We start from the raw sequence: 27685 nt of genomic DNA, 5'->3' as shown, positions 1-27685 counted from the left end.
ACTCAGCCCAGCCATCTGGCCACCCTCCGTCCAGCATCCACGTCCCCCACGTCTGTGCTCACAGTGAGTGGAGGGACAGTCTACCCCTGCTGCAGCATCCTCCCAGCGCCCTGCTTCCCACATGCACCTGCGGCCTGGGCTGTCCATGCCCACAGCACACGAGCTCACCTCCTGCAGCAGGCTCAGCTTCTCCAGCTCCCATTGGTGGTCCAGGATGAGGCTGTCGCTCCGGGGCCGCCAGCCCGCCAGGTTCTCCTCGCCCCGGACATAGGCCACAGATGTATCCAGCACTCGCCTTCGCCGCCGCTGCATCCCTACAAAGGGGACCCTGGGCTGACCACGTTCCCGCCCTGGCTCTAGGCCTTGGGCTTAGGGTGGGGATTTATCCACAGAGGGAGTCTGGTCCCCCTGGGAGCGCCATGCCCACAGAAGTCATCCAGCCCCCAGTGCTGCCTCTCCCCTCACTGTCCTCTGGCCTCTTGGGACAACCCCGCAAGTTCAAATGTTAGCACTTGAGTCTCAAAAGGGAGGGCCCCCCAAAACTGCAGCTTAGCTGAGGTGATCTGAGTGACCCCAGAGAACCCCAACTCCCTGACAAAGTGCCCCCACCCCCTTCAGAGAGAGCAGGGCAGAGGCCTACCTGGGCTGCCTGCATCAGCCACGTGGCACAGGCTGAGCTCATAGACGCCCGTCACGCGGTTGCTGTGGGGAGCAGAGAGAGGACGTGTGGACACCAGGCCCAGCAAGGGCCAGTCCAATGCACACTGGAAACAAGTCCAACTGCATGCCCTTCTGGGTGGCCTTGCATGGGGTCCCTGGGCTACAGCCCATATGGATAGGTTTGTTGGGGAGTCCGCATCCCAGACCTCTCCAGGCCCCATTTTGCTGAGTGCACACTGCCAACCTTGTCATGGAAGCAGGCCCAGCCGGCAGGCAGTAGCCCATCCCCTCTGGGTGACCCCTGGATGCCTGGGTCATAGCCAGCCTGAGGCCACTAAGTCCTGAACCCCACACTCCACCCTCCTGTCTGTGCACCAAGTGTCCTGCACACTGGGGCCCACAAGACAGCGTGGGAAGGAGGTGAGCACAGGAGGCCCAGCACCTGTGGTGGTCTCCGCTTCTGGGACAAAGCCCCCTCCTCACTGCCTTGACGGTCCTGTCCATCACCCCCATACCCCAGGAATGCAGGGACTGGTCAGAGGGCAAGAGGGGATGGCTGGTCCCGGGCCTGACATTCTACTCCCTCAGGTGCTGCCAACCTCCAGGAGGCAAGAGGTTCTGTCCAGAGTGCCCTTTTCCCAACCCAGCTCCCCCATCCTGCTGACATGATCCCCGAGTTCCCTGGGGAGGAGGTCTCCCAGCCATGGGGGTGGAGCTGGGCCCCAAGACAACCCACGAGAGGGTCCCAGGGCAGGGGAACGGTTAGGAGAGTGGCTGGTCTACCTTTTCATCTGGGATGGTCTGCAGCTGGCCAGTCACTTGAGCCTCTGCCGGGCACACCCAGCCACTCCCCATAGAGAGTCCACACAGCAGCACCCCAGCCCCCCCCACCCCCACTGTAGGCTCGCCTCTCCCAGCCACTTCCCATGCAGCCCCCTACCACCCCCACTGCAGGCTCGCCTCTCCCAGCTGCTCCCTGTGCAACCCCCCACCACTTCCACCGAAGGCTCACCTCTCCGAGGCCCGCAGGCTCCCACTGCCAAACAGGTTTCGGATGGAGCGCGAAGCAGGCAGCTTGGCGTCCCGAGAGTAGAAGACCATGCAGAAGTCCTTGGTGATGACCGCTGGCTGGGTGCAGTTCTCCATCTGCCATGGGGCCCAGGGCAAGGGCTCAGGCACAGGAGCATCCCCACAGGACCCAGGCACCAGAGCCCCTCTAACCATCTTTGGGGGGCTCACAAGCCACTGGTCAGCAGCCTCAGACCTCCATGATCCCCTGGCATGGCACCAGACCCAGGCGGGAGGTCTCTGCTCCCCGCAGCTGACTCCTGGGAAAAAGCCAGGATCCCACCTCCCTGGGCTGCAGGTGGCTGGGTGTTGGTGCCGGGGACCCTGAGGATCCTAGACACAGGCCCCAGCTGCCTGGCCATGGGATCAGGCGACACACTCCCGAAACGCCTGTGAGGGTCGAAACAGATCCCAGCTCTGCACCCACGTTCTCCTTTCCGTGACTTCCCCGGGTGCCGACAGGCTGCGTCTCTTGACGCAGGCTCTTCTGTTTTCCCGAAGCTCAACAGCACCCCGACGAAGCCCGTGTGCACCGGGGCCTTACTGGGCCAGACCGGCAGCGTCTCCCCAACAAACCAGCATCCCAAGAGGCAGGAAAGTGGGTCCCCATGGCATAGCTGGAGTTTCAGGCCCAGAGGGCAGGGGGTGCCTTTACCTCCCCCGAGCCTCCTTATTCCTCAATAGTGCCCCCACCTGGCAATACCCCTGCTCTCAGCCACTCCCCCGCCCCACCACCTCTGTGCTTCACAGGGAGGGTGCAGCCCAAGACTGGGGGCGCCTATTTCCAGGCCTGGAAGGAGCTGTCCTGCAGCCCCAGGGCAAAGCCGCACCCTGCGGTGAGTGGGAGGAGCCTTGGAAAGTAAGGGAATCAAATGAGGGGCATCTGGGCATCTGGGCTTGTCCAGGGCCACTGAGCACCCTCCCTGCCCCTTGTGAGCAACTTCAGGAATCTCTCACCTCGATGTAAGCTGAGACAGTCATGTAGATCTTCTCTCGGTACGGGGTGACCCGGTTGAGCAGGAGAGAGTTGTGCATGGAGCTGTCCCACGCAGCCTCGAACTGGTAGAAGGTCCTGGAAGGAAGCAGAGACAAGGTAAAACATGGCGGCCCACAGGCTGGGCTTGTGGGTTGGGGACATGCAGATGGACAAACACAGACAGAGACGTGAGGGCCGCCACAGGGAGAGCAGCCCGGGCGGTGTGGAGAACAGACTCCTCCTTACTCGAGCTGGAGGGGTTTTCCCCTGGGCATGGACGGGCGGGGCAGCCCACAGCGCTGGCTCTAAGGCAGGAATGGGAGTGGGGGCCAGAGAGGGCTGAGAAGGAAGGGAGGGAGGGAGGCACGTGGGCTGGGACATGGCAAAAAAGGGGAAGAGAGGGCGGGAGAAGAGGGGAGGTGGAGGCGGACAGAGGGGTGAGAGATGGGGAGAGGGCAGAATGGAGACCACCCCCTCCTGCCCTGTCTGAGTAAGGAGGGGTCAACCTGCCCGGGTTGGCCAAAACCCTGTGGCCCACCTCCTCCCCTTGGGGGAGGATGCTTGGAGTGGAAGCCGGGGTGGCCCATGGCAGATGGCATCACCACACACCCCCCACAGCCAGGCTCCTCTCCATTTAGCACTGAGCAGGCAGTGGGCTCTTCCCCCGTCCCCATCTCTAACCCCAGAAGAAAGTGAGCAGAGCAGACACCCGTGGCCCAGAAGGCCCTCTGAGGGCAGCATAAGGGGTCCCCAGGGGGCCAGGACGTTAGTCTTCAGTGTCTCCACTCTGGAGCAGGCTCTCCTTGTCCACTGCCCAATGGCAGAGCTCCTAGACTCTTACTTAGGCAGGGTGCCCATCTGAGGATCCTCTGTGAGGTAGGGAATTTGCCTCAGTCCAGAGTGCGGCCACTCCACGAGCCACTCCGCGAGCCCCGGCCAGCACCACTCAGCACCCAGCCATGCCCCGTTTCCATCCAAGCATCCTCAAAGACACAGCTGAGACACACTTCAGCACAGACTGCGGACAGACAGCGGCACACGCCCCAGCACAGCCAGACCACCCCCTGGAGAGGCTGGCCCGGCTTGGGAGTACAGAGGGCCACCAGGAGGGGCAAGGCCACGCCAGCTTGCAGCCCATGCCCACGGCCTCCTGGCTCTCCAGGGCACACTCCAGGGACACAGGGCAAAGCAGCGGGATGGGGCAGGGCCGCTGTCACACACATACACACGTCACCAAAGACAACGATCCAGAGGAAGGGCCGTGAGGACAGCGGGGTGACCAGACTGGTAGAGAGCGCGGGGAGAAAGGAAATTGAAAAGCAGAAAAGGACAGACCAAGCGAGTGCGGAAGAGAAAAGTGAGCTGTACCTAGTGTCATTTCCGAATGAAATGCTAAAGGTGGAGGCAGCCAGGACACACACGTACACACAGAAGAGATGGACACGTCAGAACGAGCCCCGTCACGTGGCCGGGTACAAGCTAACCCACAGTGAGCGGGGGAGTGCGCCATATCCGCCAGCTGCCCGGGCGGCTCACGGGGCAGCGTCTGGAGCCCTCTCCGACCCCCAGTCCCCGAATCTGCAGCCAGAGCTTTGAGTCCGTGCCCAGCAGGACCAGGCGGGTACCCATGGACCCGTGACCGACCCCTAGAGGGACGCCTCCGTCCCAGGGGCCCCCAAGCGCCCTAGTCCCCGTGGGCCAGGCCCTCGGGGAGAGCCAGAGGTCCAACGCAGCCCAGGCCAGACAAATGCCGTGGCACAGCTGTGTGACCTCTGGCCATCACCAGACACCTCTGTACTCTGCTTCCTGGACCAACCGCTGGCAGTCACCATCCCTGCCTCATGGAGATGTCCTATGGGTTGAAGGAGCTCATCCGAGGTGCTGAGGGCAGGGCCCAGATGGGATTATTCTTACTAATTCTTGTTACTAGTCCTCACCTCCAAGAGGCCCTGACCACACACTGGGAAAGGCCAGCCTGAGGGCCTCCTACCCGGGGCGGCCAGCCAGCCCCAAACCCTCGCTGCCCGTCCCCTGTCCACCTTCCTCAATGTCATTAAAGGATGCTGCTAGTTTCTGACCCACTGCTGGTGCTCTGGGGATCAGCAGGGCTCTCTTACATTGGTGTGCACTCTCTATTTGTCCTTCGGGAAGACCTGGCCCTCCTAGGGCAGGCTCCTAGTCAGACACCAAGAGCTAGACCCCCATCTCGTCAGGAGCCCTTCACCCTTGGGTGGGACATACCAACGGAACTGGAGCCAGCCCAGTGAGGGCGGCCAAAACATTAGGGCCCGGTAGCAGCCCTCACCCCAGGACCAGATGGACTCTGCCACAACTGGCCGGGACCGTAGGAGAAATGAGCGGCACCTCCACACGAGGCTCACTCACCGAGGCCCCTCAGAGATGCTCTTGGCCAAGAGGGCCTCAGTCATGTTGGGATGTGGCTCTTGCTGAGACCCAAAACCCCTTGAAAACCTAAACCTGTGGGTCTTGTGTGTTGAGGTGGGGCCAGGCAGTGGGTGGGGGTCCCCCTTGGGCCCATGCACACAGCTTAAGAGGTGCCTTCCACTAAGCCGTTCCCCAGGCACCAAGATGGCTGGGGTCTGACCTGGCTCAGCCATGACGCTGCTCACAGGCTGTTCTCAAAGCCCTAGTCAGCCTTCAACCCCAGGCAGCCCTCCTGTAGACCGGCCCCTGGCTTACAGCCAGCCATGCATCCGCACAGTCAGGGGGGTCAGAACCTGGAGCCCCAGACAGGAAGGGTTGTCAGCAGCACTTGCGAGCCCCCGGGGCCTCTGCAGAAGGAGGTCTCACCAGACGCCAGCAGGAATGCTTGGGGCGGGGAGGGGTGGCCGAGAGCCAGCTTGCCTGCTTGGGACCTTCACAGCCCTGGAGGGTGCGAGGCTGCGGGACACAGCACGGGACCAGGGATCACTGTCCCCCATCACCGAGACAGCCAGACGGAGTCAGGGCTACTACACCAGGACCCCCACTCAGGAGCAGACACAGGACTCTCGGGACCTCTCTGGCCATCAAGTCACCCCAGGAAGGGAGCACCCCTCCCTCAACTCCCACTTGGACACCCAGCCAGTCCTGCAGATACACTCTCAGGAGAAATGTGCCAGCCAGACGAGGGGTCCCTGGGTCAGAAGCACTGCGGATTCCCAGACCCCACCCGAGACCCACTGAGGTGGAAACACGGGGGCAGGTTGCCTCGTGAGCAAAGCGCCTGGGCTCACTCTGGTGCCTCACCACAGTCTTGACCCACCCTGCCGACCCTTCAGATCCAGATCCATGTCAGGCCGGGACCCGAGTGTCCCTGACCCAGGGAGGCCCTGCCCACAGCTCCCAGGCCTGAGCCCTTCTCCAGGACACCCAGCAGCAGGCAGGGCTCTGCTTCCCCAAGGGAAGAGCCCTAGGAGTTCCTGCAGGACCCTTCCTCTTTCCGTGGTAGACTGCAGGAATCAGGACAGAGGCTCCCCTCCTCCGAGCCCCCTACAGGGGCTGCCAGCCAATATCTCCCTCTGACCAGCAGGGGTGGGTGGGGAGGGGGTCTGTGTTGATGCCCCCAGCCACAGGGCTTGGACAGCGGGTGGCCAGAAACAGGACCACTCCCCACCTCAGCTCCAGGACTTAGAGTTCAATCCTCAGACAAGTGAGGACCCACAGGGGAAACCTGAAAACGCGTTACAAAGTTCTGTTGACAAAGAATATGTCATAGGCTGTGAAATGTTTTTTTCATGCTGATTCTTGCCCAGCAAGCTTCAATGGCCATCCCGGCCACCACAACAGTTGTGGGTGTTTCATGTCCCCTTGGAGGGTGACATGGGAGCCCCCCGCGTTGGCCTGGCCTGATCTAATGGACTGTGTGCCCGCTGTATCCCTGCGAAGCTCAGGGGCAGGCAGAGGGTCATCCCCCGCCTCACCCACCCAACAGCGGCACCTGGTCGTTCCTCACGGGATGCCAGCTGCACACAGCCCATTGATGCACCTTCCGACAACTGTGTGGTGACTTGTACCCAGCACTTGGGACGAGCATCACAGCCACGGTGGGTTAACGGGCAGGCAAGGAGAAAGGGATTCTGCTGTGCTCACTGCAGTCCTGTGCACGGCTTAGCGGCCTCATGCACTGTGCAGCTGGAGAGTCCTCAGACCCAGAGGGAATGGAGTAAGAGGATTGAGAGACTGAGGAGGTGAGGAGGTGGAGGGGTGAGGGGGTGAGGGAAGGAGGGGGTGAGAAGCAAAGGGGTGAGGGAATGAAGGGGGTCGGGGATGAAGCGGTGAAGCGGTGAAGTGGTGAAAGGATGGGGGCGAGGGGATAAAGGAATGAGGGGATGGGGTGAGGGGTGGAAGAATGAAGGGAATGAGGGGGTGAGGGAGTGAGGGGGTGGAGGGGTGAGGGGATAAGGGGTTAATGGGTGAGGGAATGAAAGGGGTAGGGGATGAAGGGGTGAAGGGGTGGGGATGGGAATTAGGGGATGAGGGGATGAGGGAATGAAGAGTGAGTTCTGAGGGGATGAGGGAAGGAAGGGGTGAAATGAGTGGTTGGGGTAAGGGGATAAGGGGGAAAGGGGGATGAGGGGTGAAGGGATAAAGGGATGGGGTGCAGGAATGAGAGGTGAAGAAGAGGGATGTGGGGTGAGGAGATCTGGGGATAAAAGGGTGAGGGGTCAGGAGGTGTGGGAATGAAGGGGTGAGGGGTAAGTGGCTAGGTAAGAGGATGAGCGGGTGAGGGGATGAGGGTGAGGAGCTAGGGGTGAGGGATGAGGAGATAAGAGGTGAGGGGCTGAGGGGGTGAGGGAATGAGGACTGACAGGTGAGGGGATGAGGGGCAGAATGACCACGTGACCTACATTTACACAGTTGTGTGGAAGCCTCCCAGCTAATAGATTTTTGTCACCTCATTTCTGCCACAGCAACTTCAAGCAGGGGTTAAATTATCCCCTTTCTGAGGACAGAAGGAAAACGAGGTTCCAGAAGCTTCTGCCACCTGTCCACACTCACACAGACAGCCAAGGGCACTGCCAGCCAAGGGCACAGCCAAGGGCACTGCCAGCCAAGGGCACAGCCAGTCCACACATCTAGGGTGAGACCCTCCCTGGACCACACCCCTCTGTCCACTCATTCCCAGGACCGTCCCCACAGTGGTTCCTGCCCCACAGGGCTGGGCCCCGTGAAGGAGGCAGGGGCTCTGACCCCCACTGCCCCACATGCCCTGGGCCTCCTCTTTCAGGCCAAGCCCACTGGGGCTGATGAGCCCTCATCTGGGACTGGGGGTCTGGACTCTCTGCTCAGGTACAGGGGTGAGGGCCTCATGAAATTGGGGGGCTGAAAAGGAAAATCAGTGCCCATTCCTTCCTTGATACCTCTTACTGGCTATGCAGTATTGTCCCCATTTTACCTAGGAGCTTCCTGGAGGCATAAGTTGCAGGTGTGGAGTTGGGGGTTCGAGGACCAGTGAGCACCCCTCTATCCTACAGAGCTAGCTATACAAACGCAAAGTTGAACAGAACATGCACATCACCCCCCTTCCCGCACCAAGCTATCACACTGAGGGGATTGGAACCTTCTATTCATCAAGGAAACAGCTCTTGACATGGGTCCTGTCCAGCAGATGCGTCTGAGCAAGGGGCTCCGGGCCCAGAGCTTTCTGAGAGCAGGACGACGGCCTTGGCCGGCCCAGGTCCCTACCAGGCCCCCTCCCTGCTCTGGGCCTGCACGTCTGTGCTCCCTGTTCAGAAGCAGCCACCGCCACATGTGTTCCCTTGACAGGGACCCCAGGGAGGGCGAACAACAACCTCTGGAAACAGTGTCCACAAACTGTGTCCACCACACAGATACACGTGTGCGCATGCTTTCGGGGTCACACCAGCAGGAGCCACAGCCCGTGGGGCCCAGGGCCCGTTCACAGTGACCCTCACAGCGTGACTCAGACAGGCCTGTGGTGCCACCCACACCACCCTGGGGCTCCTCCCACAGAAGGAACAGGCACCCCCCCGCCCCCCAGGCAGCTGTAAGGCTCACACATTTGCTGAAAGCCTTCTGAATGCTCATTCATCTTTCAAAACAGCTGACCTGCAGGACCACCCCCACAGCACTCTGACCACCGTCCACAGGACCCAGAAGGACATGACCTTGACCCTCTGCTCAGAACAGACTCGAGTCTCACGGACGGTCTTGATTAGGGACTTTGAGGCTGTCTGCCCCTGGGGCCTCACTGATCCTGGCACCCAGTGGGCCTGCTCAGGGACCTCACTCAAGTCGGGGAGGCAGCCCCCACCCAGGAGCCCCTGCCTCGGGGGGTTCGGACAGAGACCGGCTGGGCCCTTCACAACTTACTTTACGGCCTACCCCCTGCCATCCAGGGTGTGTGGCAGCCAAGGCCAAGAGCGGAGCTGGAGCCCCCAGCCCAGCCAGGTGAGGGGCTGATGCTCAGGCTGGAAGGTGTGGAGCATGAAGGTCCCTGGCAGGGCTGGTTCTCGTCCGCCCTCCCGTCCTGGGCCCACCACAGCCCCTCTCTCCCTCTTTTCTCTTTCACCTTACAAAGGGGTGGGGCTGGTGCTGGCCAGCCTGCATGCGGGGGGGCGCCTGCTCCGGCTCCGGCGGGGGCAGGGTCAGCATGGGGCGGGCAAGGCTGGGGGCAGGAGCAGGAGGCCGGCCAGGGTCTCCAGGAGGGGCAGGAAACTACTGAAGCAGCCAAAATCAAGAGGACGGGCAGAAGGAACTCAGCCAGGAGGGAGGGGTGGGGTGAGGAGAGGAAGCAACAAAGAAAATCAAAAAAGGATTCCAAGGAAATAAAACCAAAGAAGATGGAGAAACAGGAGGGAAAGGGGAGCAAGTGTAGAAGAAATCCAAAAAGCTGAAAATAAATGTCAGGGTGTGGGGCTGGGGAAGGAAAGAGGCCAAAATAAAACCAAGGGGCACAAATGATACCTAGGCATGTCCGAATCAAGAAACTGCCTGCAAAACACAAACAATTACAGGTTAGTGAGGCCGGCGGGGCAGGGCAGCGGGGTGGCGGGGCAGGGCTGCGGGGCGGCGGGACGGCAGGGCAGCGGGACAGAGGCAGCAAGGGGAGGGGCAGCGCAGAAAGAAGCTGTCCATGGTGACAGGCCCAGTCTGAGCTGGGGAGGCCGCGAAGCACAGGGCCTTGGAGCGGGAGGAGGCTGAGGCTGTGGCAAAGCAGGTTGATAGCTCGCACCCCTCAGCCCAAGCCTTGGAGGTCTCTGAGCCTCAGTGCCTTTCGGGGGGGGGGGGGGGAAGGGTCCACTCAAGTGGCCCATTACAGGGCTCCGAGAACATCAGCCAGGGTCCAGGAAGAGAAAGTTCCCAGGGAAGGGGAACCTGCCGGCTTGGCCCGCCGAGCCTCCAAATGGCATCTGCCTGGGGCCCCCAGGTGGGGACGGTCCCCAAGATTTTCCTGGGGGAGGGTTGGGGGGTCGGCGGTCCTGGGGCTGTACCATCATGGGCAGGAGTCAAGCCTGAGGCCAAAGCAGCTCTGGACAAGGTCTATCATCCCAGCCCACAGATGGGTCTTCCTCTACATTTGAACCAGGGCAGCCCTAACCTCAGACACAGGGCCGACAGGCCCCAGAGCTGCCTGTCAGCCAGCCTCACTTCCCACGGCCCCTAGGAAGCAGAACCAAAGGTCCGTCAGTAACGGGGCCTCAGGCCTCTAGGATCAGGGCTGGACTTGCTTAGCTAAGGTCCTGAGGTCCAGCCTGGAGCCAGAGCACCCTTAACTACTGGGACTCAGCCTAGAGCTGAGGCCCCCAAGGGCCTCCCCAGCAGCTCACAGAGGGAAGCCTCAGAGACACGGTCCCCCATGTAGGGAGACCACACGGGGCAGGAGGCTTAAAAGGAAAATACTTAACCCTGCCCTCTTGGGCTTTGCTCCCCACTCCCTTTCTGCCCCAAGAATCTAGAAGTTGTCAGGCCAAAGGAAGGGTCTGAGGCAGAGGGAGTGCTGAGCTCACTCAGCAGGCAGAGCCTCCAGGGTGGCCCTCCGCTCTGGGGTCCTAACTCCCACATCCCTGCAGGCAGCCCTCATGGGATTGCATTCTTGTGGTCAGAGGAACCCCTGAGCCGGCTTGCTCCACAGTGCCCCCCAGCTTCCCACTCTGCCAGGCAGGACTCCCAACCCACTCTTCATAGTGACACCTCCTGGCGTTCTGCACCCCAGGACAAGAGTGCAGGTGACTTCCCTCGGGAAAGTTTCTGGGCAGGGCTGGAACCAGAGTCACAGCTGCCCCTCTGGGAATCTCTGACTTCTGGCCCCCCAGTTGCGTGCACGGGGGATGCTTCCCTTACAGCCCACTCCCCAGGGTGTCCACAACAAAGCCAGGTTCCACTGGGGCTCAGGAGTCAGAAGGGCAGGACCTGACGCCTCAAGACATTTACCCTCATGGGTCCTAGCGTTCCTGGCAAGTGCAGGATCCCCGGTCCCCTCCAAGCACTCCCAGCCCTCAAAGACATTTTTTTCCTGTACACACTGCCACAGGAACCAGTGAAGACAGCCAGAGCGCGAGCTCCCGGGGTCAGCTCTCAGCGTCTGCCTGCAGGCCAGGTCTGCCCATGGGAGAGCCGTCTGGGATGCTGGAACATTCTCGTCATTTCCCCAAGCCCCTGGAGAGCAGCATCTCAGACACAGCCAAGCCCACATCCCCACCAAGAGGACAGGTCTCGACAGCTACGAGGTACCCACCCCCCATCAGTCCCCAGATGCCACCCCTCACACCCCCCAGCCAAGCCCAGCAAGGCTGATGTTTTGGGGGTGAACGAGGGCATCCCCGGGGTGTTAGCACACCCCACCTGCCCCCCTCACATAAAGGGGGAGCTGGGGCTGCCCCGGCTGCCAGGTCTTGGCCATTAACTGCAAGCTGGGAAAGGAGCAGCCCAGTGACAAGGAGCAGTTGCCAAGCCGTGCCCAGAGGCCAAACCACTGACCTGTGCACCCTGGAACGGCCACCGGAACCCCCAGCCTGAGGCCCAGACCACCCACAGCAGTGTGGCTGGGGACGTTCGGGGCTACTTGTCTTCCCAGCAACCCCGGTGTCCCCCCTCACCCCCGAAACTCCTAGGACAGAACCCAGCTCAGCCATCCTCAACACCCACTGCCCTTCCGCCAGGTGACCAAATGAACAGGCTGGACAAATGTGTGAGCTGTGATGGGACAACGTGCAGACACACACACCAAGGGACTTGGAGGCCAGGCCTCCCCTCCCGGCACCCGTTCTGCAGGTGTCAGAAAGGAAGGCCCGAAAGTTCTGTGGCTGGACAGGCCCAAGACCTCACACAGCCAGGTCCACTGCAGTTGTGGCGGGCTGAGGACACACCCCGGGTCCTGACCTGGACCCTGTCTCCAGGAAGCTGGGAACAGAACCCACTGTTGCCCCGAGGGCACTCACCGGTCATCCTGGGCCGGGTGGATGTAATCAGAGGACAGGATGTTGAGAGACAAGATGTTCGGGTCAATCAGGGATTCATCAGTTTCTGGTGTGTTTCGGATTCGACCTACAGGAAAGGCCACAGTCCAGTCATCTCCCAGGAGGACAGGCAGGTGCTAGGTCCCTGCCTGGACCGGCACGCCGGAATCTTGCGGCCGCGTCAGGGAACCGACTCCCCCTGGGCCCACAGGAGCACCGGACAGCGAGGCCGCGGCAGCGTCTCTGCCAATCCCGGGCGCCGGCACTCAGCGTACCACCCTGCCCTCCGTCCTCCCACAATCTCAGTGTCTAGTTTATCAGCCATAAATAAGTCTCTCTCTCCACATCGGTCTCTCTTGCACCCAACTGAGAGGTTCTAACCACTCAGCCTAGAATGCATAGGCCCTTGTTAGGAAAGGAAATCTTAGCAAGAGAAGGAAAAATGTTCCTTCTTCTCTTTATACTCGAAGGAAGGGAGAATGAAGGAGGGAAAGGAAAGGAAAGGAGGGGAGGAAGGACCATCTGGTTGTTAATCTCTCTGCAGGGCACACTTCTTGCAGAGCCCCCTAAGTCGCCCCCTGGGATGGCGGTCCTGTCTGGGGAAGGCGCCACAATGTCTATGAGTCAAGAATCCTGCTGGTGGTTTGGTGTGTCGTTTCTTGCCCCAGTAGTGTTAGATACCAGAACACTCCGCTTCGTCAGGGAAGAAACAGACACTGAATTTTCTCCATTAAGCCATGCAGGAAGACTGGCCTTTTGTCTCCCATACGCATGGGTGAGGCAGAGCCCAGGCCCTGGCCAGGAGTCTGTGGCCATGTATGCTGGAGTTACCTGCCCCACCTCCTGGAATCTTCTTGCAGCATTTGGGTTCTGGGAGGAGGCAGGGGTGGGGTCCCCCCAAAAGTGCTCCCAGGGTGTGACCCCCATAGTGGGAGGTGGAGTGCCCCGTGGCTTGACTGGAGCTAAAAAGCTCATTCCAGGGCTGGCCCCTGACCTCCTCGGCTCCTAGGGCACGACGTCAGCAGCTCTCTGCCCATGTGTGTGGTCAGGCACCCCGCTGGCAAGCGTGATGCCTGGGGGCCCCTGTTGGGCAGAGACGCCCCTTCCCAGTCTATCTCGTTTAGGAGGCCCAGAGAGACAGCGCCCAGAGCCCTCAACCCAGAGTAGGGCCTTGGTATTCATAGTTTTCCCCCCTCCTCCCAGCAGCTTCCCTCCTCTGCCCACACATGGGGCAAGCCCTCCCATCTGCACGAGGTCTGGGTGCCGGCGGGGTACGTGCTGCATCTCATTCTTTAGGTTGATTCCCTAAACTTGCCCTAAACACCTCAAAGGAGGATTTGCTAGCTCCAGCCTTTTAGGATTTGTGTGAACACAGATACCAAATGGCTAAAATGAAAGCATTTGTCTTGGGCCCCCAGAAGCCCACAGTCCTACACCTTGGGGCCCAGCATATGGCTTCTGGCAGTGGCATCCCTGCAACCACGCCCTCAGGGCCCCCCATGAGACCCAGGACAGGACCCTCCAGCGGCAGCCCTCCTGACCACAGAAAGGCCCAGGAAGGGGTTTCCGGAGGGACCCATAGGGGAAGGACAGATAATCCTCTGAGCCCTTGAAGGGAAACTGGAAAACAAACTCTTCACAGCTTGGCAAAAGAAAATGTCCGAGGTCCATGGCAACCACTGTGAGTTGAACTGTGTGTTCTCTCCCTGTGTGTCCCCCACCACCACCACAAAGGATGCGTCGTGCTGACCCCCAGGACCTGAGAACGTGACTTTATTTGGAGCCAAGGTTTTGGTGGATGTACTTAGCTGAGCTGTGGTCATACTGGAGGGGGTGGGCCCTGATCTAGGTCCTCCCAAGAAGAGGCCACCTGAAGGGTCCCTAAGCCGAGGAGGGCCAGGCAGTCCCCACAGACCGCTGACAGCAGGAAGAGGCAAGGACCGGCGCTCCGCTACAGGCTTCAGAGGGTGAGTGCCCTCAGCCTCGTGCCTGCAGGTCTGTGGGAGGGCCCAGCTCTGCCATCCGCACCAGCGTGGCTGACAGCAGGGGACTCCACAGAAATGGGGCAGCATCACCGTAGCCCGAGCTTTCCTCTCCAGGGAAGGGACTGAGGCACAGAGAGGTTCAGCGACTTGGCCAAAGTCACGTAGACTCGGGGCAGCGCTGTGGTTAGAGCTCAGGCATCTGGCCTGGACAGGAGTCTTCCTGCCAACCCACCCCAGCCCCTAAGGCAGCCCGCACTCATCTCACTCACCCACAACCAGCTCTCGAACTTCCTTCCAGCGGATGTGGCTGCCTGTCTCATGCAGCAGGGTCACGGTAATCCGTCTCTGGATGCCCTGCCCAGCGCCAGGAGAGAAGACATGTTCAGATGGCCTGGGGCCCCCAGGGTGGGGAGCACAGGCAGGCAGGGGCAGGGAGCACCTCGCACCTGGTGAAGCAGGAAGGTCCCCATGCATGGCATCCCGCCACGGTGGTCCACGACTGCAGGAATGTAACTGCGAAAGAGAGATGAGTGAGGCAAACCCCCCACCCCCCACACTCCCCAACACATACCTGTGCGCCCAGAGGAGATGAAGGGTGGGAACAGGAAAAGCAGCTCCCGCCTCTGGCCGAGGGGAGGCGGTCCAGTCCAGGGAGGACAGAGTCAGCCAGGCAAGGACAGCCATGCACACCAGCCCGAGGCTATGGCCCGGGCAGCCTGGCTATAGCCGGTGAGGGTACTCACTCGCCATTGGCCTCCAGCTCGCAGATCTCGAAGTAGACCAGGAGGTCGTACTTGCAGTGACAGGGCCCAGGGCAGGGCCGCGCCAGTGTGCTGAGCTTGGTGGCAGGCACTGTGGAGTGACAGGAGAGAGACACCACGGGTGGGAAACCCAGCCTGCCACGTCCCAGCAAGGTGTGGGGACACATCATGGCAGCACGAGCCCCTCGCTCCCCCAGGGGTGGACGCAGGAGAGCCCCGGGGTACCTGGCTTGGACAGCGGCATGACCCTCGGGAAGTGGCGGCGCGAGGGCCTCAGGGGGCTGTGGAGAGAGAGGCGCCGGGGTGAGGCAACTGCAGGCAGGTCTCCAGGCCCCCAAGCCACAGCTGGAGCCAAGGGCAGGAGCAGCAGCAGGAGCTCACAGCGCTACCTGCTCCAGGTCCCCGTCTGCTTCCCAGGTCCCAGGAAAGGCCCCAGGCTCAGGCCTTCACCAGCCTGGATGCGGGAGGAGGCCCGTGGGGACCCCAGACCAAGCCCGTGAGAACTGGGTGAGATCGGACTCTAGTTCTCCATCCAGGGCTTCCAGGACAGAGCCTCCCTCAGCACCCCAAGGACAGATGAGCCTTGTGGGGCCAGATACCTGGGTACCAGCACTCCTCACGGCCTTTCTCTTTCTCCAACACTCTGGACCCCCTGCATAGCTCCGGGTCGCTCAGGACAGCAGAGAGGGCAACGGGAGTGGCAAGAGGCTCCCCTAGCCCCAGAAGCCTGTCTGCGGTTCTCCCCACACCAGGTGGGGGTTGGGAAAAGCAGAAGGGACACCTGGCCCACCCACAGAGCCCAGGGGAGGTCACAGGAGATGAGGGAGATGGAAGGATGTTCCCTCATGCTGTTTGGGGTCTAATGACTCCAGGAGCCTGGAACTGCTGGGCCCAGGGTGGCTTTCTCTGCAGGCGACAGGAGCGGTCTGCCTCATGCACCTCCCTGGCCATTCCCCCACCCAGCCCCTGTTTCCCTGGCCCCAATACACAGCCCCTAGCCGCGAGGGCAAGGTCTAGACAGCAGTCCTCTTTAAGAACCTCGCTGCTCAGTCCTGGAGGGATGTCTCTCATTTCTCCTGGATCCTGCTGACCTTGGGTGACCGGCCACCCTGTCGATGGGGAAAGTGGGCATCGGAAGCCTGCCTGGGTCAGAGCAGCTTCACTGGTAAGGAAGGGAGAGGGCCTGCACCCTTGAGAAGGGCCCTCCGACCCACCCCAACCTGGGGTGCTGACCTGAGCACGTCCTTGCAGAGGGGTGGGAATGGGTGCTGCTGGTAGTGACCAAAGACTTCGAACACGATGGGCTGGCTCTTGATATACTCGATGAAGGACTTGGTCACCTCTACCGCGATCTGGCAGGTAAGGAGGGCAGGTGGGAGGGTGAGGCCATGCCACAGGGGAGGGGCAGGAGGGTCGCAGAGGTTAACAGCTCGGCCTCCCCAGAGAGCCAGACTGGAGACCCTGGCTGGGCCCGACCTCTGCCGACAAGGGGGTGATGCTCCTCCCTCGTCCTTCCAGCCCTGACAAAGGCCAACCTCCCGAGAGTGCCCTTTTAGAACATGAAGCTCAAGAGGGGGCAGAGGCACCTCTGTGGCCTGCAGGGACCCTTCTTGGGCCCTTGCCTGCTCATCGAGGGGTATGGGTTAAATTGTGTTCCCGACACTCCCCATTCCTGTGTTGCAGTTCTGACGCCCAGATCTGTATTCAGAGATAGGATCTTTGTAGAGGTAATCCCAAGTTAGAACAAGGGCACCGGGGAGGCCTAAGCCAATGTAGCTGTGTCCTCATGGAAAGGGGATATCAGGACACACAGACAGACACAAAGGCATGACCACGGGAGGACAGGGAGAAGAGGGCGTCTGCCTGTCCAGCAGAGGCCTGGCACGGAGTCTCCTTCACAGTTTCCACAGAACGACCCTATCCAGGCTTTGATCTCAAGCTTCTGGCCTCCTACGTGGAGGGGCCGTGACTTTGTTAAGGTTGACCAGTAAGTGGGCTCTGTTCAGGGTGCCCAGGAAATGAGCCCACCAGGTGTGCACACCTTCACGCCTGACTTTGCTTCCCTGGCTGAGAACCCGAGGCTCAGGACGGGCTGGTCTGGGGGGCCCTTTCGAGTGTGGGCGCGGGACCACTCAGGCCACACACCCACAAGCTGTACTGGCCACATCTGTTTCACACTCCTTGGCGTGCACGCGAGGCCTCAGCCCTTAATGGCACCATTACGGCCAGGTGATGGCCAGCGGCCGGTGAGCCCTATTCTCCGGCCTCCGGCCTCCGGCCTCATGAGCCCTGTTCTTCCGACTCCACTCGGAAGCCCCTGCTCTCCTGACTGCCAGGCTGGGGACACTTCCTGCCTAGGGCTTCCCCGACCTCTCCAGACTGTGCCCAAGCACCCGGGGACCCTCTGTATGCTCTCTCTGCTTCTTCCCCACACCAGCCAGCACCACGCTGGGTACCCTAGACAGCTCATGTTCATACCTGCCCAAGGGGCCCCAGCCCCAGTCTTAAGCCCACTGAGGCCCCCACTGCCCAGTGACAGCACATGCCCCCACCTGGCACCTCAGTCCCTGTGCCCTCACACCCCCGCTCACGGCCAGGGTTCGGGACCGGGACAAGGTATGACGCACAGTGACTGCCGCCGGGCTCAGCTTTGGGACGGCTGCGGTGGAGGGGAGAGGGGGTCCTCAGGACGTACGTTTTGGACATGGTAGAAGCCGAGTGGGGGGCCCCTCCCTGTGTTCTTGAGGGGCTCCGTGGAGAAGGCCTCATCGTGGCGATGGATGAAGCTGTAAAAGGAGAGGAGGCATTGGCTGGGCACAGGGGCCGTGGGGTGGGGACCCGCAGCCGGCACGGGGCATGGGGCTCACTTGAACTGGCAGAAGATGTCGGCGTATTCAGCAGAGATGCTGGACGCCTGCAGGACGGTCACACGGAAGGTGAAGGTGTTGCCCAGGCGTAGATGGTCCAGGGCGGCGTCCAGCGGCCCGTCCAGGGGGGCCTTCTCAGGGCTGTCCAGGAGGAGGCCTTCCGGAGACACAGCTGTTGGGGGGCCGAGGGCAGAGCAATGTGGCGGGACCTCCGCAGGGCTTAAAGCCCGGGATCAGGTGAGGAGTCCACACGGCTGCTGTCCCAGGAACGTCCTACGGCCTCCCTGGGGGACCCTGGCAGTGGGGGCTGAGCCAAGAGGGGGTGAGCCCTCTGGACCATGGTGGGTGGGGTGGCCCCCTACCTGAGCAGGTGTTATTGTTGACCTCGTCGGCCGAGGGCCCGGCGTCTGCACCCTGGCCCTGACCTTCCACGATGCGCAGCTCTTCCTGGGAGGTCCCCGAGCGGGACATCCCCACCACTGGGCAGGATTCAGACTGGAACTGGGTGGGTTGGGGGCCAGAGTCAGAGGGAACCAGATCAGGGTGAGGCCACACCGCCCACTGAGGACCCCAGAGCCAGGCCAGGGCCTTTGCAGACCCGTGATCTAGACCCGCCCCTGCCTAGTGGGTGCCTACCGCCCTCAGCCTCAGTTTGTGTGGGCTGCAGAGGGGAACGTGGGGAATGGTTCAGGTGTGCTGGGCAGCCTGGTGGGGATGGGCTAGGAAAGAGCCTTAAGATGGAGAGGGGAGGAGCCTCCTGTGAGCGGAGCCCAGTCTGGGGGTGCTGGGCAGGACCCTCCCCTCCTCTACTCTGGGCCTGAGAGCAGAACAGGGAGCACAGCTGGAAAGCACCATCTCCTTTGAGTGAGGACCCGGCAGGGGGCAGTTCCTGTCCTTTGGCACCAGAGCAGGGCCAGCCCAGGACTGTGCGGAGGGGCCCCTCTAGCTCTTGCTGCAGTGTCAGGGCAGGGCAAAGATGGAAACAGTGTCCGGGACAGCAAGCTGGGTCAGGGCGGGTCAGTGGGGGCATCTTGGTGTGTGGTGGCCCATACAGCCAAAGGCCGGTGGGGAAAGCAGGCACAGACCCAGGGGAGGGCAAAGTGAGGAGACAGATGGACCCCATGGGTCAGGACAAGTTAGACAGTAAGAGAGGCCCCGAGGATGGGGCCTGGGAAGAGAGGAACCAGGCTAAGGAGGACCCAGGGCCAGCCAGGCAGGTCCCGAGCAGTGCAGGCATGCCAGGACCCTCTGGGGTCAGGCAGGAAGAGGGTCGTTGGTGTTGGAAGGGAGGCCAACCTTTGCGCCTACCTTTTCAAAGTGTTGGTCGTCAAAGGAGATTCTGGCCGTCCCTGACTGCCGGACGCCAGAGCCATAGTCAGGGGCCTCCTCGTCAGCTACAATGGGAACAAGTGCACCATCAGGGCCCTGCTGGTCCCCAGGAGGGCTTGGCAAAGTCAGTCGGAGCCGCCAGGCAGGGGAAGGCACAGGAACAGGGACGGGCTCTGACCCAGGACGGGGGTCCCCAAGTGTGGTCCCCAAGCACAGTTCCAGAACACCCAGGGCGCTGTCCCGGGCACACAGCCCACCAGCCTGTATGTCTCCGGGTCCAAGAGGGGGCTGCCTCCTCAGCACAGCCGGCCCTGATGGGGCTACAGACTCCACATTCTCAAAACCGAGCTATGACCCCTGCCCCTCTACTGAGTCCCGGCCGCCACCACCCACCGCAGACTTAGATGCTCCAGCTGAGCCCACACCACAGGGCCCTCCTAGCTTCACCCCCAGAATCACAACTGTCCCTCTGCCATCACCTTTGCAGGCCTGCACTGTCCTCCATCTGGACCCTCAACAGCCCCCACACAGCCTTCACTCAGCTTCCATACCTGCTCCCCACATGCCCCCCATTCCCCTCCCTTCACAGAATCCAGGATTTCCCGTTGTTTCCCACCCCTTGTCCTGCTGCCCCAGGGACACCTGGCTTCCATCCCCTCCCCAACCCCGACTCCAGCGGACCCCACCCTGGGAGGCCTCTCGGACCCTCCAGGGGCTCCAACCACCTCTTCTGGGGCCTTCAGGAGGGGACAGCCCTGCTGTGGAGAGCACAGCACGGCTGCCCAGGGCCCCGGGGCTGGTCTAGGACCTGAGCACGGCACAGTTTAGCGCTTGAGGGTCCAACAAGCAGAACCTCGCAGGCCAGGTGGGATCTGTGAGCACTGGAGCTTTTTGAAGTAGCTGCTTGTCCGCCATAGCGTTAGACAGGGAGAGTCCCATGTGTCCAAACAGACAGCACAGGCCCATAAAGCAGGCTGCTCAGTGGGACCGACTTCACTGAGGCTCAGCCTGGGTCGCAGAGGGCTAAGGTCCAGGGGACAGAGCCCCCCCAGGATTACAGGGACAGGGTTCCCTGTGAGGAATGAGGATGGCCCTGGATGTCCTGAGTATCTCTGTTTCTGTCCTCCCCCTACTCAGGATCCCAGAGGTCTTGGCACGGCAGTGACACGACTGGAGCACACTATGAAGAGCACCTAGAAACTGTAGGCCAGTGAGAATTTGGCAAAAGGGTCCCAAAAGTACAACCAGAGCCCCCTTTCGTGGCTGGGTCATCCCGGTGGGGGTGGGCAGCACGGGGCTGTGCAGGTGGGGGGCTCGTGCTCTGCACGGCCCGGCCTCATCTTGTCCTAGAGACGCTTTGCCATCGGACTCCCCAGGGCATCCAGGCTGCCAAGGCCGTGGGGAGGGGGCAGAGCAAGGCCACAGGGCGAGACCACGGGTCAGGGACCGAGGGCCCAAGGGCCACGAAGGCCATAAAGGCCATTAGAGCATGAGCACAGGCCCTCAGGCCTGCGGTTTCTACTCAGATAAGCGTGTTCACAGCTATGTTCTGAAATGGTCTTTCAACACGTCTGTTGGGTGGGAAGTTTCCCGTGGGATGCCACTTACATGGAAGCACACCCAGGCTCAAAGGCATTCACTCTGTGGCTCAGGGTCTTGGGACCCTGCCAGGCGGAGGGGGCTCAGCAGCAGGAGGTACCTGCCTCTGCAGCCAGGGGATTTGACCTGCAGACCACTGTGGAGGGTCCATGGCCTCTGGGCGGAAAGGCCAGCTCCAGAGAGGCCAAGGGGTCTGAAGGACAGACCCAGTGGGGAGCCTGGAAAGAGGCTCTGAAAGCTACTGCTGTGGAGGTGGCCATGGTCCGGGGTCTGCACGCCTGTGCTGGGCTCAGACATGGCAGGGATCTGGGTCCACCTGGGGCTACCCGATGGGAGACAGGGGGCCCCTGAGATACAGTGGGCTCAGCCTGCACAGTATCAGCACCCTGCCCCTGACCCGTCAGATCCAACCCAGGATAGTCTGAAAGGACATAACCTGGAGCTGGGAAGCAGGAGCTGCTCCCGGAGACCCTCCTGAGCGCTGGCAGACTGCATGCTAGCCTGGGGGCAGGACAAACAGAGGAGGCCAGCGGCGTGCTGGCCACGGTGTGGTGCCCACGGGGACCTCCCACCCAGGGCTGCCCCACACGCACCTGAGGTGGCCTGGACCGCCACGCGAAGGAAACCCTTCACCTCTCCCTTCTCACTGACGACGGCCACACGGTGCACCAGGGGCACGGGGTACAGCAAGTTGCTCAGGTACACGAAGGCCCTGGGGGAGCAGAGGCCAAGGTCAGGGCCTTCCCAGTGCGGGCTGGGAGCAGCGCTGGCGGCAGCACGGCCCGGGCTCACGACACAACACGGCGAAGCAGAGCGAGGAGCCAAGCAGCCAGGGCAATGGGCAGGCAGGGCGGGCGGGGGCTGTGCTAGGGGGGGTGAGGCAGGGGGGCAGTCCGTGGGCTGCGCAGGAGACAGGAGGAGGCACAGGGACAGAGGAGGAGGAGGGCGTGCGCGGGGCAGGCAGAGAGGAAGTGCGAGTGGGGCTGGCACAGGGCTGAGCCCGCAGGGCCATACCCGCTGTCTGAGAGCTGAGGAGGGAGGTTTCAGCCTGCTTCAAGGAGGAGGAGGACCTGGGGACCCGGCCACGCCGAGCTATGACCCTCACACTGGCAATGATGCCCGCAGTCCCTCTGCCTCCCACCCCTTTCCCAGTGACCCCTGGCCTCAGCACCCCACAGAGGGCTCCCACGGCAGAACAGAGCTCAATTCCTTCTCAGATCCTTCCAAAAACACAGCAGGCAGGAGCTCAGAGTTGGCCAACAGGACACCACCCCCACCTCTGTGCCAGAGAAGTGGGCTGAGCAGAGCCCTGAGGACCCCCTAGACTGCCCGGCACTGCTCGGTGAGTCCCCATCAGCCACTCACAGAGTACCCAAGGCTCTTCCCATCCGACCGGCTCAGCTGTGCCCCCGGCAAGTGGCAGGACCGACAGGGTAGTGGCCATGTCACCCAGGAGTCTGCCTAGCTCCCAGCTAGTTTATGTGCAGAGGTCACTCAGATAGCCAAGAGGACCATGAGAATCCTGGAATACCTGGGCCATTGGGCCAGGTGTGTAGGCTGGTGTGGAGCACAGCTCCTCCCTGGTCAGGGGCAGCCTGCCCAGGGGGACTCCGGGCACAGGACAGGCGGGCATAGTGTGGCTTAACTCTGGCAAAAACCCGCCGCTCTGCTCATCCTTCACCACAGGACCTGTCCCCAACTTGCCCTCCCATCCGAGCACAGAGTGACGGGTGAGGGCATGGCATTCAACAGCCCTGAGCTCCCAGGAAAATCTTGGGGAAGCTGGGGGCTCCCAGGAGAGAGGTCCAGCTTGGGCAAGGATGGGAAGGATTTGGACCCAGAAGGGAAGAAGGACCAGAGGTTGGGGAAGGAGGCCCACGGCCTCAGTCAGGGAGAACCAAGGAGGTACAAAAGCAAGAGCAACAGTGGGAGTGGGGGGTGAAGGGGAGGTGGGGGAGGGAAGGTCACAGTGCGCAGGCCAGGTGGGTGCTGGGAGGAGAAGGGAGAGAGATGTCACCCCACCATTGCCCCTGTCGGCTTGCTCAGAGCTCAGACACTACCCAGGCTGAGCCACCGGCCTCGCCCTATACCTGAGCTCCCAAAGGACTCCCTACGGCTGTAGGCATGGGGAGGCCATTCCTCAAGGGCCCCAATTCCAGGCCCTGGCACCCCACTCCATTGTGGTTCCTCCATCCAGAGAGGTTTAGAAAGCTGGGCACCACTTGGCTCTTTTTCTACCCCAAACGTCCCCGCCGAGGGCCGGCCACACCTGTGCTTCCCCCGTGGCCCCCACGGCAGCCAGAGAAGGCTCAGGGCTCCAACCAGACTTCCACACACCCTCGGTGCTAGCCGAGCCTGCCATTCAGCACCCTCCCGGTCCCAGGACACCCCAGGCACTCTCTGCTCCCAGCACTCCCATCGTGTAACCCCTTATAGCCATGTTTGTCTGACTCAGCAGTGGCTCTGTCTCTGCCAACATTCCCTTACTTGCTGGGCACCCCCAGACCGAGATAGGCGCCGGCAAAAGGGAAAGGCTGTGCTATTTCAGGGGCTCAGTGTCACCCCGAGTGTCTGCGCCCAATGGCTTCCTGGAGCCCCTCTCCTTCCTGGCAAAGAGCCCTCTCCGGGAACACCCCAGAGAAGGACTGCTCCAAGGGAGCAGCAGTGTTGGTGGATGACCAGGGTGGGGGCTCTGCTGCCCCTGACCACCCACCAAGACAGGACATGGGCACGGCTGGCAGAAGCCAGCGCTGGCCCCACTCACAGAGGAGCCCAAGGCCCAGGGAGCAGAAGCCCCTTGCTGCAGCAACCTAGGGCACCCCGCTGACAGGGACTGGCCAGGGCTGGCCAGCACCCACCTTGGCACGGACATGTTGAGAGATGGAGGCGGAGGGCAGGGCCCAGTCTAGGTCAGGGCAGGGACAGGCCGGCCCTGAGCCGGTTCTCTCCTTGAGACCTTGCATCACAAAACCTGCTGTGCTCGTCCCAAATGGACTCTTTCTGTCCCGTTGCCAACCGTGGGCCTAAGAACCTGCATCACTGTGCAGATCCGAGGTTCCCACAAACCAGATGGGGGCTGGGCCACTCGTGACCCCAAGGCCCAAATCGTGATGAAAAAGCCGTGATGGAGTCCTAGCTGTTCACTGCACCCGGAGCTGGCTGGGGGCTGACCCCGGACAACAGGGCCATCCACCTCAGGGCAGCACTACACCTGTCTCTTCCCAGACACCCACTCCTCACATCCTGGCAGTGGACACGGGGCTGCCCTGACCCCCACTGCGTCTTAGCTCAGGTGCCTGCACCTTCCTCTCCCAGGTGTGCGTCAGAGCTGGTGAACGAGGACATTAGTGCCCCTCTGCAGATCTGCACATCAGGCTCGAGAACCTTTGAGAGGAAGTCACCGGGGGCTAGGGTTTAAACCCAAAGCCTGGCTGCTCTCCGGCTCCAGCAGGTGCAGTGCCCACCTGCTAATTAGGAGATCAGTTCTTTCCTGATTTTTTAGGATTTCCTTCTGTCAGATGAGAAGGAAATTCTGAGCCCTTATGACACTGAGCACAGCAAAGCCCGAGTTCAGATCCTTACACAAGACCCATCCTATCTGTGCTCCCAGAGGCAGGGCCTCCCAGGGCTAGGGCCTTGAGGGACCCTGTGGTGGGAAGTGGGGGATTACCTAATGAAAAAGACCCCTGGGGTCCATGGCCGACCCCGTTCCCCGGCTCTGAAGGTCCTAACCCAGCAATGAGTGAATGCGTGTACACATGCTCCCCTGGGGCACACGTGGGCGGGGGGGGGCACCCCCAGAAGGCAAGAGAGCATCTGGTGCTGGATGCTGGGGTCGCTCTTCTTCCTGACCCCTCCCCAGAATCCCCAGGATCTAATCATGAGATGGAGGTGAGCACATCACCCAGAAGGGACCTTGGGAGCCCAGCAGTCACCATCCCCAGGGCCGGCAGCCTGAAAGACCCCACAGCCCAGGCAGAGCTCAGCCTGACCCACAGAAGCCAGGACATGAGGAAACGAGGCCCACGGCCCAGACACTGGCCTCCCCTGTGCTGCCCCATAAGTGCCAGAAAGTCTGATATCAGCCTCAGCCACCAAAGGCCAGAACTGCCCAGTGCTGCCCGAAGGGCCCCTGCCAGCCAGAGCTCACCCACTGCACACAGAGGGGCTCATAGCATCACCGGTGACAGTTCGGGCTGATCGGCCCTGTGCACAAGGCACTGAGCTGGGAGCTGAGGGACTGGCCACGCCAGCCCAGGGGGCACAGTGTGGACCCAAAACGGGTCAGCATTGTTCCACAGAGTCTGGAATGCTTCCCTTGGGCTGTCCCCCTCCCACTCCCCTGCCCTCCTTCCCTGCACCCTCCGTCTCTGGCAGCCAGCCCCTCACCCTCCTCCCTGCAGCTCCCGGCCGTCCAGCTTCTGAAAGCAGTGCTCCTGGCCAGGAGGATTTTCAGTGGTGGGGGGCAGACCAGAGTCCCCAGACCCCCTTCCTCTGCCCAGGTCAGCCCATCCCACCTCCCCACTTCACCTGGCACCCCAGACCACCAGAGGGAGAGGCCACTGGGGGGCTAACCCTGGCCACCGGCGAGGAGCCCAGGGTTCAGATGTGGGTGGCCCACGCTGGAGGGGGGCTCATCCATGGGGGAGGGCACCTTGAAGCAGGCTGAAACCCGCCCAGAGAGAGAGGAGGCGGCAGAGCACAGAGCCAGGGCTGCGTGTGGCGGGAGGGGAGGAGGCGGGGCTAACCACGAGGCTGGTGAGGTGCAGAGACGCATGCTGGGGCCAGGAAAGCCTTTCCGAAGGGAGACAAGAGTGGGCACCCCAATTCTGCTTAAGCTTTGGCGAGAGAGCCAGCAGCTACCAGAAGGATTAAAGGGAACCAAAGATAGGGTCCTTCTCAGGGCCTGGCCTGCACAGCTGCCACGCGGGAGAAGCCAATTCTTGCCAAACCGAAAAGATGGGGACTTTTCCAAATGAAGCCCCTCACAGACCGCCCGCTGTGGGGGGCTGGCCTCTCACTGATGACTTTCGTTTGGTTTGCTTGTTTTGTAACATCTCAGATCCACAGAGGGGGGAGAATGTTGGAAGGACCCAGCTCTTTCTGGCTGAGACTGCAGAGCCCACACCCCGTTTCTCCTGGTGCCCTCGCTCCCCTGCACCCTGAGCCCACGCCTATCTGACAGCGGAGCGACTCCCGGGCCCACAACCCAGGGCTTTCTAGAGGCCTGCGTGGAGCTGGCCCCCAGGGCTTCAGCCCCCTGACGGGCTCAGGGAGGCCCAGACGTGGGGCATCTCCAAGGGAGAGAGCCCACATTTGCATCCAGGAGGCCAACATGTCACACCCATGGAAAACCGGTCAGAATAAATCTGACATACACCTGCGGGAGCCTGCTTCTTTCCAAGAGAAGTCGGGGTGGGGGGGCTTTCGTTCCGGGGTCTGCACCCAAGGGCTCCCCATGTGAAGTTCCTAATCTGGGGCCAGCCTCAGCCTTCAGTTTCCAGGCCTGGTGCTCCAAGGTCAAGACCTGCAAAGGCTCCCACTGGCTTAGCCCAAGGAAACAATCTCAGACTCAGAGAAGGTCACCGTTGAAACCATCTTGTGCTTTTCATATGTTCCTCAAATCTAAATGCAGTTGTCCTGTGAGCCAAACATCCTACCACTGCAGCTGGGTTTCTAGAGTTTTCCTTCACCTCTTTTGCTCCCATTCCACGGTCATAAAACCATTAATGGCAGCTGCATCTGCCCAATCTGCCGGCAAGGTCTGGGGTGCCCCGGGGCCTCTGCTCCATCTCCTGACCTTGTCTTCCCTCTTCTGTCCAGAAACTGTAACGGGCCGTCTCTGTAAAGGGCACTTCCCAAGAAGCATGGGCCCTGTGTGCCGTGTCTCTCCAGGACAGGCTGGAGATGAGGAGGAACGAACTGTCCTCACCTTCGGACGGAGAAAGGCTCGAGGAGAGGCAGGATCCACTGGGCCCCAGGCTTGCAAAGTAGACCGGCCCCTGCCTGAGCGCCAGCTCTTCCTTCCTGCCCTCCAGGACGGTCTCTTCTGGCTTCTGCTCCTTCTCCCAGAGGGTGTGGCAGGGAGAGCAAACTGGGAGCCACCTCCTCTGGGGCAACAGCAGAAGGAGGCTGAGGGGAGTGAAGCCGCCTCAGCAGGAGGTGCGTGCAGAGACGCAAACCCCCACTCTCCCAGATGCCCCCACGGACTCCCTCCCAGGGTTCTACAGCCTGTCTGCTGGAGGAGCTCTGCCTGCTTGGAGCCGGAGGGCCGTGCTCTGGGTGCAGGGCCCCTTCTGTGACTAGGACCCTAACTGTCCTCGCTGGGCATACTCCAGGATGGCCAGGAGCCCTCTCGCTCCCTCACGCACTCTGCTCGGGGAGGCCAGCCCCGCGGCCTGCCTCGGCCTGGGGGTCCGGGGAGCTGCCCTGGCGGCGGTCGAATTGTGCCCGCAGCAGTGCTCCTGCGTAAAAGAGCTGGTTCCTTCCCAGCATGCCGTCCTTGACCTCACCAACCTTCCTACTAAACTGAACAGGGGGGGCCGGTCGTAAAACGGGTCCCGGCCGTCGCACAGCGCGTGCTCCGGAAAGACGTCGTCCTCCAGGTCCTCCTCCTCCTCCTCCTCCTCCTCCTCCCCCACGCTCTGCTCCTCGGCAGGCTCGGTGGCGTCGGAGTCGGGGCTCGAGAAGGTGGGGGAGGGGGTGAGAGCAGCCATGCGCTCGCTCATGCATGTGTTGAGAAGAGGGTAGCTGTTGCAGCCAGAGATGACTGAACTGAGGTTAGTACGACAAGACAGAGAGAAGTTAACACCAGCTACTCGCAGGGACGGACGGGGGGGGGCGGGGGGGGGGGCTTCTGTTCAAAACCAAACACACAAACCATCAGGAATGTTGCTTCAAAAGACAAGAGAACCAAAGTGCACCCCGTCCCCAGGCTTGGAGAGAAACCGCACGTGTGGTCAGTGGAAGGCTACAGAAAGTTCTGGAAAGCACCCGCTGGCATGATCCTGGCCAGGTG

General features: G+C 61.6%; 1 protein-coding gene across 26 annotated transcripts in view; it reads right to left on the bottom strand.

The window, feature by feature from the left end:
* Nucleotides 1-27685, bottom strand: part of KIF1A (kinesin family member 1A) — an 89998-nt gene that overhangs the window by 8250 nt on the left and 54063 nt on the right. For 5 of the 26 annotated variants that reach the window (XM_082691107.1, XM_082691131.1, XM_082691108.1 and 2 more), the window contains 18 exons: nucleotides 27184-27441; nucleotides 21261-21379; nucleotides 19048-19133; nucleotides 18102-18240; nucleotides 17740-17911; nucleotides 17568-17658; nucleotides 16106-16224; nucleotides 15098-15153; nucleotides 14855-14963; nucleotides 14558-14624; nucleotides 14381-14465; nucleotides 12109-12214; nucleotides 9635-9661; nucleotides 4073-4096; nucleotides 2686-2800; nucleotides 1673-1806; nucleotides 641-702; nucleotides 169-314 (listed from right to left, as the gene is read on the bottom strand). In XM_082691107.1, the coding sequence (XP_082547233.1) occupies nucleotides 169-314; nucleotides 641-702; nucleotides 1673-1806; nucleotides 2686-2800; nucleotides 4073-4096; nucleotides 9635-9661; nucleotides 12109-12214; nucleotides 14381-14465; nucleotides 14558-14624; nucleotides 14855-14963; nucleotides 15098-15153; nucleotides 16106-16224; nucleotides 17568-17658; nucleotides 17740-17911; nucleotides 18102-18240; nucleotides 19048-19133; nucleotides 21261-21379; nucleotides 27184-27441 (1915 nt within the window). The remainder of the gene's footprint in view (nucleotides 1-168; nucleotides 315-640; nucleotides 703-1672; nucleotides 1807-2685; nucleotides 2801-4072; nucleotides 4097-9634; nucleotides 9662-12108; nucleotides 12215-14380; nucleotides 14466-14557; nucleotides 14625-14854; nucleotides 14964-15097; nucleotides 15154-16105; nucleotides 16225-17567; nucleotides 17659-17739; nucleotides 17912-18101; nucleotides 18241-19047; nucleotides 19134-21260; nucleotides 21380-27183; nucleotides 27442-27685) is intronic. The other 21 variants (XM_082691127.1, XM_082691132.1, XM_082691110.1 and 18 more) reach the window with 10 other exon arrangements.

The sequence above is a fragment of the Mustela nivalis genome, assembly GCF_964662115.1.
Source record: "Mustela nivalis genome assembly, chromosome: 11".
NCBI classification, from domain to species: domain Eukaryota; kingdom Metazoa; phylum Chordata; class Mammalia; order Carnivora; family Mustelidae; genus Mustela; species Mustela nivalis.
The sequence above is the reverse complement of the archived record's forward strand: the minus strand, read 5'-3'. Positions and strand labels throughout refer to the sequence as shown.